This window comes from Macadamia integrifolia, chromosome 4 (assembly GCF_013358625.1).
Source record: "Macadamia integrifolia cultivar HAES 741 chromosome 4, SCU_Mint_v3, whole genome shotgun sequence".
Lineage (NCBI taxonomy): Eukaryota > Viridiplantae > Streptophyta > Magnoliopsida > Proteales > Proteaceae > Macadamia > Macadamia integrifolia.
In genome coordinates this window covers 17,603,266-17,614,687 of record NC_056560.1, presented here as the reverse complement: position 1 = coordinate 17,614,687, position 11,422 = coordinate 17,603,266, and the positions used below count along the sequence as shown (strand labels likewise).

General features: G+C 39.4%; 3 protein-coding genes across 3 annotated transcripts in view; all 3 read left to right on the top strand.

Annotated features, from left to right (window-relative positions):
• The first annotated feature begins 1,492 nt into the window (after positions 1–1,492).
• LOC122076137 (pollen-specific leucine-rich repeat extensin-like protein 4) lies at positions 1,493–4,014 on the top strand. Its single transcript, XM_042641440.1, has one exon. It carries the CDS (start codon positions 1,552–1,554, stop codon positions 3,883–3,885), a length of 2,334 nt encoding a protein of 777 aa, XP_042497374.1. The 5' UTR covers positions 1,493–1,551; the 3' UTR covers positions 3,886–4,014.
• Positions 4,015–9,107: 5,093 nt separating this feature from the next.
• LOC122076997 (ent-kaurene oxidase-like) lies at positions 9,108–10,949 on the top strand. The gene is made up of 2 exons (XM_042642695.1): positions 9,108–9,470; positions 9,581–10,949. The coding sequence occupies exons 1-2, from the start codon at positions 9,335–9,337 to the stop codon at positions 9,796–9,798; spliced, it is 354 nt and encodes a 117-aa protein (XP_042498629.1). The 5' UTR covers positions 9,108–9,334; the 3' UTR covers positions 9,799–10,949.
• Positions 10,409–11,422, top strand: part of LOC122076995 (ent-kaurene oxidase, chloroplastic-like) — a 10,067-nt gene continuing 9,053 nt past the window's right edge. The window contains exon 1 of the mRNA XM_042642692.1: positions 10,409–10,533. The gene's annotated coding sequence lies outside the window, so the exon portion shown is untranslated. The remainder of the gene's footprint in view (positions 10,534–11,422) is intronic.

Sequence of the window (11,422 nt, the reverse complement as noted above, 5' to 3'; positions counted from 1 at the left end):
CAGGCCAAAGATCTTGATACTATCCATCGTTAACAAAAGAGGAAAAAATGAAAAGAAGAGTGGAAATATTGTATGATCTATGCAAAAGAGCATTCTAGCACAGAACTGATCCCAAAAACATGTTTGTTTTGATCAATCATAAAGATCCCAAATGTACCCAAATATATAAATAAGAACAGGAAACAGCTATGGTACTCCGAGAAACAAATATGCTTATAACGAGGACCGTCATAATTAAAACCCAAATGCTTAGGAACACCATTATAGAAGCAAAATGTTTATAACAAGGACTGTCATTAAAACCCAAATGCTTCCACTAAACTGCTTTGGACTATTATACCCAGAGTCAGCAAAACAAAGAGAGAAGCTATGAAATGCAAAAATAAATAAATAAAAATTTTGATCGAGTAAAATGGTGAAATTTCAGAACAAGTATAAATGTAAAACGTAAATTCCAAATAAGATATTAATTTTTAAGAGAGAGAGAGAGAGAGAGAGAGAGAGAGAGGAACCATGAAAAATAATGTATGATCAATGTAAAATGGGAAAATTAAGAACTTATGTAAATAACCTATATCATATCTGAAAATGAACTCTGCAAGATTAGAAATTGTAAATATGGTAAAGGAGATATCAAATGAAATAAAATAGTTAAAACTGATTTTTAAAATATTAATTACTTCAGACGTGTGTCAACAGATTAAATATTCAGGCTGGTATCAGAATTCCAGTTCTATGGATCAGTTTCCCATTTGTCTCGAGAATCCAGAATCCAGAATCCAGAATCCAGCAAGAGAGGAGGGGACGAAAAGACAGTGAAGAGAGAGAGAGAGAGAGAGAGAGAGAGAGAGAGAGAGAGAGAGAGAGAGAGAGCTAAATGAAGAAAAGGGTGGAGGAAAAAAAGAGAGATAACAGAACGTGTAAATTTTCCATAAGAATTGACCAAAAATAACAAAGAAAGAGAGAGAGAGAGAGAGAGAGAGAGAGAGAGAGAGAGAGAGAGAGAGAGAGAGAGAGGCCAAATGAAGAAAAGGGTGGAGGAAAAAAAATGAAAAATAGATAACAGAACGTGTAAATTTTCCATAAGAATTGACCAAAAATAACAACCAATGTAGGGGGAGACTCGGTCATCTTTAACTTTCTAGGTTGGGACCGAATTTAGTTGATGCAATCTTGTGACAATCAAAGAAATGGAATCTAAAAAGGTATTCTGGAAAATACTATAACTTAGGGGAAAGTGAATTATTCCATTTATTTAGCTGTCAGTAAAGCAAAAATCTAATAGTCACCTCTCGTAAGAACCAAGCAAATTCAAGAGCTTTGGTGGACATTGATGGCCGACCCTCCGTTGTTGGAGAATGAAAGAGAGAGACAACAGGAAGAGCTGAAATAGCGGGGAAGACATGACAAAAAAAGGAGAAAAATGGTTGCAGAGCCCTTCAAATACTCTAGACCCATCCCCGCACTCCACCCTCAATATAACATCCCCCTCCCCATCCTTTCCTCATCAGTTGTGGCCTATAAGCAGCCTTAGGCCTCACCACTTCCAAGATGGTGTGGCTTAGCTTCCCATCCAAAATGCAGGCCTCAGGCTGCTTTCTACTGATCGTCGTCCTATCTTCCTCTCTATTCATATCGTCCTCATTAGCTTTATCCAATGCACAAGCCTCTTGGATTGCCCATCGCCAACTCATGACCCTCCGTGAGGGCAGTGATCTACCTGAAAATTATGAGTTTGAGGTCGACCCTAAGGTTACCTTCGCCAACGAAAGGCTTCGGAAGGCCTACATTGCCCTCCAAGCCTGGAAGAAGGTCATATTCTCCGACCCCTTTAATACCACTGGCAATTGGGTTGGTGGTAATGTTTGTGCCTACAAAGGAATCTACTGCGCCCCAGCTTTGGATGACCCAACCATAAACGTCGTGGCTGGCATCGACCTCAACAATGCTGACCTCGCTGGGTATCTACCTGCCGAACTGGGTCTCCTCACCGACATCGCTCTCTTCCACATGAACTCAAACAGGTTCTGTGGGATCATTCCCCCAAGCTTCAATAAGCTGACACATCTCTTCGAACTGGACATTAGCAACAACCGCTTTGTGGGTAAATTCCCCAAGCCAGTGCTCACCCTCACTAGACTTAAGTTTCTTGATATCCGTTTCAATGACTTCGAAGGGAAAATCCCATCGGAGCTATTTGAGATGGAACTAGATGCAATTTTCTTGAACAACAACAGATTCACTGGAAACATCCCTGAGACTGTGGGCAAAACACCCGCCTCTGTTGTGGTGTTCGCCAACAACAATTTCACTGGTTGCATCCCAGCAGGGATATCAGAGATTAGGGGTGAGGAGTTCGTCTTCTTGAACAACGGTCTTTCTGGATGCTTACCTGAACTTGGGTCGTTAGATAACGTGACAGTATTTGATGTATCGGGGAACTCCTTGGTTGGTTCTTTGCCAAATAGTCTCTCTAAATTGAAAAATGTGGAATTGTTGGATATTTCTCATAACAAACTCACTGGTTTTGTGCCTGAGAACTTGTGCAAATTACCAAAGTTGCAGAACTTCACATTCTCATACAATTACTTCAAGGGTGAGGCACCTGTGTGCGTAGCATCAAAGGAATCAGAGGTGGTTTTGGATGACACGAGCAACTGTTTGGCTAATCGGCCAAAACAAAAGACAGCAAGCGAGTGCTTGCATGTGGTGAGTAGACCGGTGGATTGTAGTAAAGCTAAGTGTGCATCACCAAAGCCCACACCATCCAGCCCGAAACCACATCCAACACCTGTACCACCAGCACCGGTCATTGAGAATCCACCACCAGTTGTGACTCCTACACCAATACCCGCACCACCAGCACCAGTTGTTGAGAATCCACCACCAATTGTGACTCCTACACCAATACCTGCACCAGCAGCACCAGTTGTTGAGAATCCACCACCAGTTATGACTCCTACACCAGAACCAACACCTGCACCGGTCTCAACTCCACCACCAGTTGAGGAGGTTCCTTCACCACCTACGCCGGTGGAATCAGCTCCACCACCAGTTGAGGAGGTTCCTTCACTTGCACCAGTTGAAGCACCAACCCCTTCAATGGTGGGCCCAAGAGAACCAGTGCGTCCTCCAGCTCCTGAGCCATCACCAGTTCCAGTGCCCTCACCTCCAGCACCAGTCCTATCTCCACCTCCAGCACCAGTCCTATCTCCACCACCACCAGTGAAGTCTCCTCCACCACCAACACCAGTTCTATCCCCACCACCACCAGTGCAGTCTCCACCACCAACACCAGTCCAATCTCCACCACCACCAGTGAAGTCTCCTCCACCACCAACACCAGTTCTATCCCCACCGCCACCAGTGCAGTCTCCACCACCAAGACCAGTCCAATCTCCACCACCACCAGTCCACTCCCCACCCCCACCGGTGCAATCTCCTCCACCACCAGTCCACTCCCCACCACCACCGATTCAATCTCCTCCACCACCACCAGTCAAATCCCCACCCCCACCAGTTCACTCTCCTCCTCCACCGGTCCACTCCCCACCACCACCAGTCCACTCCCCACCTCCACCGGTGCACTCTCCCCCTCCACCAGTCCACTCTCCACCACCACCAGTGCAATCTCCCCCACCACAAGTCCACTCCCCACCACCACCAGTCCAATCCCCACCACCCCCGGTGCACTCCCCACCACCACCAGTCCAATCCCCACCACCACCGGTGCACTCTCCTCCACCACCCACACCAGTCAACTCACCACCACCACCGGCTCCAGTCTCTAAGCCACCACCAGCTCCAAGTGACGACATCATTTTGCCTCCAAACATTGGGTTCCAGTACTCATCGCCACCTCCACCAATGTTCCCAGGGTACTGATCGAGTAGCGCCTCTGCAATATTTGTATTCTTTTTCATTCCTTTAAAACCCATGCTCCTCAATTAACAATGTAAACAATTAATTTTGGTCTTCATTGTTTCAATCAAGAGAAGCACTCATACTCGAGTCCGGATCTTCGCGTATGCTTTTTTGGTGGACACGTGTATTCCATTAAAAACTACTACCGAGATTACCTACAATGTTGTTGCCTCCTTTTGTCTCGCTCTTCCTTTTTAAATACTATATTACCTTAACTCTCTTTGCTCTTAAATGCTATTTTATATAAATTTTTTCTATTATTATTTAAATTATTATTTTATTTTAATTGACCAATTCGAACAATATTAATACAAAACTCTCTCTCTCTCTCTCTCTCTCTCTTCCAATTATTCAAATGCCATCCAATATAACACCAAGTTGATCCAATACGATATTAATCTGATTCAATCCAATCTGACATATCATCAATGCACCATATCTCCAAATCGCCATCATGCTTGCATATAGTGTTTTGGATTTATACTAAAACCCTGTAGGGAGTTGTGAACCCTCTAATGGTGGGTGAAATGGATGAGTAAAACTTTATTTTATTAATAGTTTATCAATATTTTGTTATTTTTTAATTTTTATTGATATCCGGTTAGTATCTACGGAGAGGCCTGAGATCAATATTTAAAGCTATTTTGCAGGATTAAAAAAATAAAATTTAAATTATAATTAATTTGAAAAATGAAAAATAAAAAATGAAAATAAAAGAAAAAAAAAACTGTGAGGAGAGAGAGAGAGTGTGTGTGGTTCCATGAGTGAAAGAGAAAATAGGAAGGGAGAGAGAATAGGAAGGGAAAGGTAATCGGATAAAAAATCATGAGAGATAATAAATGGGTTATAAGAATTCAAGAATCAGGTTCTCGTAGGAGGACCACATCCGGAGTTCTGGACTCCTCATAGTCTCTCCTTTGTATATTTTGCAAGGGCACGACGCAGGAAATATGTAATTCTGAGAATATATTTTTTTTTCATAAACGTTAAAACCATGCTCTTCACTTCAATCCCTGTATTGTTTTCATAATGCCATATATATGTTGATGATGTTGGTATTTAATAGACATTATTCTGTTTATTGCATGGAAGCCGCCAATTTTTCAATTTGGAAAATTCTAGTTTTTATTTTTATTTCAATTATCATTGACTATCCATTCATCTTTCACCCAAAAAAAAATAAAAAATTTACCCATTCATCACAACAGCCTACCAGCCGGGCCATAGGCAAGCGGTAGAGTTTGGATCAGGTCTTCGTATGAGAATGATTCTCGTATGGTTCTGATGTACACATAGAATCCACTCTCTCTCTTTCTCTCTCTAATAGGTCTTTGCATCAAGTGAATTCCATGTGTGGATCAAACTCGTACAATAATGGTTCTCATATGTGGACTTGACCCAAACTCAAGGGGTGGGGGCGGCGGTGGGGGTGGGGGCAAGGAGTCTAGATCAGGTCCTCATATGAGAACCATTCATGTACGGCACCTGATCCACGCTTGAAATCCACTCATTGTAAAAGCTTATTGTAAAAAGAGAGAAATCAAGTGGATTCCATATGTGAATCAGACGCCATACGATTATCCAAAATAATTCTCGTACGAGGACATGATCCAAACTCAGGGGCGGGGGGTCAGGGAAAGGTGGGATGGAGTTGGACAACTGACTGCCATCCATTGTGCAACCAAGACTTTTTTTTTTTTCTAAGATAGCCAGCACATTCTCAATGAGTTTCAACTTTTAAAACCTATTTTTTATCCCCATTATAATGAAATATCTTTTCAAAACAAAACAAGAGAAAATAAATACAAAAAAAAAAAAAAAAAAAAAAAAAAAAATTTTAGATAGCAATAAGGTGTCAATTTAAGACTAGAATCAGTTACACCAAAAGAGACAATCAATACGCCCAAATCCACGCTTTTAACCCAAGTCAATTCACAAAGTTTTTTAAATCAGGATCATCATTAGAACCAACATACTTGCCAACCATCGATGACAATTGGCTTGGAACCAACCCAGGTAGGACCATTAATTCACTCATTAAGTTATGGTATAGAACCGAAACATTTAATTAGGGTTGGTGATGTTGGAAATGGAATTTTGGATTTATTGGTCTACTTAGTAATGGAGATATATATATATATATATATATTTTAAAGTATATTTGTGTATTTATGGATAGATATTTGATTATTTGTATGCTTAGGATTGAATATTCAAATTATTTGCTTACTTAAGGATGAATATATTGATGGAATTATCTTCTATCAAAAAGCTCATATATATATATATATATATATATATTTATTGATAATATAACAGAAATATATTCCATGAAGATAAGAGAAGAGCCAAGGTTTTTTTCCATAGCACAACGTTTTTCTGTTGGGTTAGACCGTCAGAGGTCACAAAGGCGAAGAATAGCCAAACATTATTCAGCCGGCCCCAAGATGACTGGTGTGTAAAGGTGTTAATTTGGGAAAAAGATCCTCTTCAGTTGCGGAGCTGCCCAACGAGCCATTCGACGGCTGAGTGAACTTGGGGATGTGCGTCCAAGTGTTGACGTGTATGTCTAGGTCCTCCCAGCCGTTAAATGGCTCATTAGGTATTACTTGGTCGATTTGATAATTGGAGAGGAGTCAAAATCATCAACACCCGTTTAAGAATAGTTTTGTAATTTATCCATTCGATTAGTAAATGAAATAGTTTTCAGAGTTGTTTTTTAAAACAATTATTAAATGGGACAAGATGGTTTTACGATGAATTTTCTGTAGTTCGAGACTTGAAACACCAATAAGGACCTAGTTATTAAAGCCGAAATCGTCAAACCCATTTAAGATACATATTTAATTTTAATTAATACCTAATAATTATTACTTATAAGAGTTGTGTTCTAATTATCAAGAAACGTTTGATTATTTATATGCTTAGTAATAATCAAGAAATTCTAGAGGAAGCACTAAAGTTGAAGCAAAAAAAGGAGGAACTCTATTGGAAAAACACTTGAATCACTGCTTTGCATAGGGAGAGGCATCATCGTATTAGGTTTGCTACTTATTCTCTACACTAAACAGATTGAAAAATTTGATACCTCTTGGAAGATCATAGCATGATCTTTATGTTGTTGGACCTTTTGATATGAGTTGGTTTTTGATATTTTGATATTTTTGCTTCCTCTTCACCAAAAATAAATCTTTTGTTTTCTCTTTGTTTGTCTGAGGTCTAGTGCTTTTTACCTTGTAGTTCTTTCTTTTAGTTTTAATATATTTATTTATATATTCACGCAAAATTCAATTATTTTTTCATATTTAAAAAAGAGAAGGTTTCTTGAAAGGCAGTGTGACCCTCAGTCAACACAGGAGCCAAACATAGCATGTGCAAAAACATTAACTCAGGTGGGATTTTCTCATTTCCTGAGAGACCGGGCAATCATTATTGATGTTGCCTTTCAGCTTCTTTTTCCCCTTGAAAAATTAGTTGTATATGTAGAATTTTTTTGGACTTGTTTGAATCTATTTGAGTGTCTAGAATAAGGATGTCGATTTCAAATCAAAACCGAAATCAAGCCGAATTAATCGGACCAAAACCAAATCGAATTTATTCGATTCGAATATGTGAGTATGCTATTCGGTTAGGCTTGATTTCGGTTTAGGGTGTCAGAACCATTTGTTCGAATCGAAACCAAATCGATTTGCTCTTATCATTCAAGAGTGTTTTTTGCAAGTTTTTTTTTTTTTTTTTTTTTAAAATGTTGTAAGTGTTTTTTGTAATTTATCATCACATATTTACAAGCTAAGATAATTTTGGGGTTAGCAATAGCCATAAGGCCCATAACTTAAGCCCATTATGTCCTTTGGTCCATCACAGTCATGGTTCAAAAGTGGAACCGTTTTCATAACCGAATTAAAACCAATGTATAAAATCGAATTAAAACTGCATATCATAACCTAATTGGAACCAAAATCGAACGAAGCCGAATTGAATCGATTTGAGTATCTAAATACAGAACTGAGTCGGTTCTTGATTCGGTTATGATCCACCTTATCATCATTTGGAACCGAAACAAAATTGAACCAAATAACCAAAACCAAACCTATTGACACCCTTAGTCTAGAATCCCTTAAAATGCAATGGTTGTTCCATTATTAAATGAAATCCTAGTTTTGGATCATTCGATAATAATGGCGTACCTAGCGCATGACACTCTTGCAACCAACTTACAATGGAGCAATTGATGTTGCCTTTCAACTTCTTTTTCCCCTTGAAAAATTAGTAGTATATTTAGAATTTTTTGGGATTTGTTTGAATCTATTTGAGTGCCTAGAATGTGACCACTAAGCTACAATAGAGCAACTTTACCATTGCGCCTCACTGGAGTATACCACCACGTTTCTTAACCTGATGTTCATGTTGGACGCTCTAATACCAAAGATATAGTCCTGAAAAAACTTAACCTCATAAACTAAATTACGAGGTAAAAAGACTAGAGCATATCAACCCACATCAATCCTCATAGAAAATCAATGTAGAATCAACCCCATATACTATGAGATTGTAACATACACATTAGATGTGAATTACAAATTTACACTGGATAGAAATTCTTCTTATGTTAATCTTAAATGAGTTTGGTTGAAGGGTATGTCATTCTCTGAGCCTTTAGGCTATGTTTGGCAGCCAAGAGAAGAAAAGAAAGAAAAAAGAATCTATAAAAGAAAAGAAAAGAAAAATGAATTTAGAAAAGAAAAGAAAATAGAAGAACTGGTGAGAAAATAAAAATAGTATGTATGTTTGGTTATTGGGAGAAGAAAAAAAAAATTCAAAAAATTGAATTTTAAGAGAGAGATAGATACATAGGAAATCATTGTATAATCATTCATTTTTTGTCTTATTATGTATTCATATTTTCTCATATTTTCTTATGTTTTTGGCAAGAAAAATTTTGAGAAAGCAAAAGAAAATTTCACAACTCCCCAATAAAATTTTAAATTCAAAAAGGAGAATCTTCTCCTAAGTGAAGACATATCAAGTGCAAAAAAAAATTCTTAATCCAAGGAAAAAAAAATACAAAAAGAGTACCTTTTTCCTCTTCTTCTCTTCACTTGGCTACCAAACACAGCCTCAGTGGAATTTTAATTTAAAACCATAGATGCCATTACAGGAATGGCAATTAGAAACGGAACGGACCCCAAGTCACCCAACCACTTGTCTATTCTGTATCCTAATTCCTGACGGTATTGCATTGTCCGGAAGTGATAAAGACTGGAATCTATAATTTTCTAAGGTGTCACTTCTCATTTCTCGCCGTCGACGCTTTTCCTGATATGGATATGGATATGGCTAAACCCAGATACATAATGAGGCGTAAGTAAAGCAAGAGCACCATAGAGTTGAGGATTCGAAGTTTTCAGCCATGGCAGGAGAACAGGCGATCTCCAGCTTTCCGACGGTGGTTTATGCAACTATTGCAGTGGGTTTAGCGGTTCTGTTCTACTTTAGAAAATTCCTATTTTACAAGTGTCCATCTCCTTTAAACCCAGCTCCTCCTGGTACTTGTTTAATGTTTTGATGCTATTTTTTTCCCTTTTCTTTCACCTATTCTTGTTTGGAGAAGTTATGAGTAGAAGTGATATATGTTTTTGGGAATCATTGCATGCAGAGGTTCCAGGGTTACCTTTGATCGGGAATTTGTTGCAGCTGAAAGAGAAGAAACCGCACCAGACTTTCGCTAAGTGGGCTGAGATTTATGGATCGATTTACTCGATTAGGACCGGAGCCTCGAAGATGGTTATTATCAATTCTGCAGATGTTGCCAAACAGGTACCCAGTACCGTCTCCCTATCACTCCTTGGTGCTTCTATGAATCTGCTGAGTTGATTGATACTCTTTCTTGGCTTCCTTCTCTATGAATTTGGTCCCACTTCCATTTTTTTCTTAGGGGATTCGACGATGTTCTTAAGTTCTTACTCTGCTACTGCCATTATCGTCTTCTTCAGGACGAAACAAGGATGGGGTAGTGAATAGTGAATTAGTGATTCAGTGACTGTGACGCTAATGGTGATAGTGAGTGGGACCCGTTGAGTATTTGTTTGTTACTTGTCAGTGCCGAGTGCCGAGTGCCGAGTGCCGAGTGCCGACGGTGACCCCAGCCGATGTTGGGCCCCCTTTCGTCCTCGAGAACTTCTCTCGTCTCCCTTTTCCTTATTTCCTTGTTTCCATGTTGGAGCCAGAGTCCAAAATCGATTCCCGACATGGTCACTGTCAGGACTCGGGGCTCAGGCTCACGCGTCATACGATGGTTTTGGTAGCATCACAAGAACTTTCTTGGAGGAGAATACTACAGTCCAGATTCTTGTGATGTTAGGGTTTTCTTTAGGTCTATCGGATTGGAGTGGAAAGGGATTCAAGGATGGGTTAGATTCTAGAGATTGGGGATCATAATCGCTGGGAAGTGGGAACCCTTACTGGGATTTCACAATCACAGCCTACAATATTATCACAAGCTGCCGGAGTTTGGAATCCGGACATAGCAAAACTCGAGGATCAGAGCCTTAGTTCAGGATATGCCCCTTCTTGTTTCTAATTTCCTGAGCAGGGATTTAGTTCTCAGAGGTCCGTTTTTCCTCTACTCTTCAATTTACGATTTTTACCCTTGATTCGACACCAATACCCGATCTAGGAGCGGCCTTGGCTGATACTGCCTATCCGATTCTGATACCTAAATCCCTGGTCCTGAGTCTCCTGAATGGTTTTATATTTGTTCATTTTTTTTTCTGGAATGGGAAAAGCTCTGTTTGCGATTGATCTACAAATCTCTGTTTGAAAAGAAGGCATTGTGAATGGGTTTACTTTGCATCTGTCACTAATTAGTCAGAAATGATGTATTTTCTTATTTTTCTCTACCATATCAGTGCTCCTGTGGGTTCCAATGTGCACCACCAGGGATATAAGCTTCCAGATTTCATAGAAATGTCAAACTTGAACTGCTTTCGATGATTTTTCCTTTGATGAAAATCTCTTTGCTTCCACTTTAACCGCTTTCTGTGATTCTTTGTTGATGAAATGCAACCGAAAACATAATGAACGGACTATATGAAAGTCCAAGCTCGGAGGATGTTTACTTGAGCACTGAGTGTCGACTATTAGGAAATTCATGATAACCAGAGTTTCCTCACCAGTTTAAAAAAAAAAAAATAAATAAAATAAAATAAAATTCTGGAGATCTCCAAAATACCTCCTCTGCTCATTGAGCTGGTGGCAATAAGATCCAATTCTGTGCTACTGCTCAACTCATAATGGTACAAGGGTGAGGGTTCTCTGCCTGGCAGTGTGGCCCCTGTTGGATTTATGGGCTAAATTAATTATTCGGGTTGATTAAATGGGTGAGAGTCAAATTGCATGAACCGGTTCGGTCCACTCTCAAGCTTAGGGATATGCTGGCTCAACCCATTGTGGTTTAGGGTTTTGAGTGCAGGACAGTATTATAAATACTAGGTTTTGG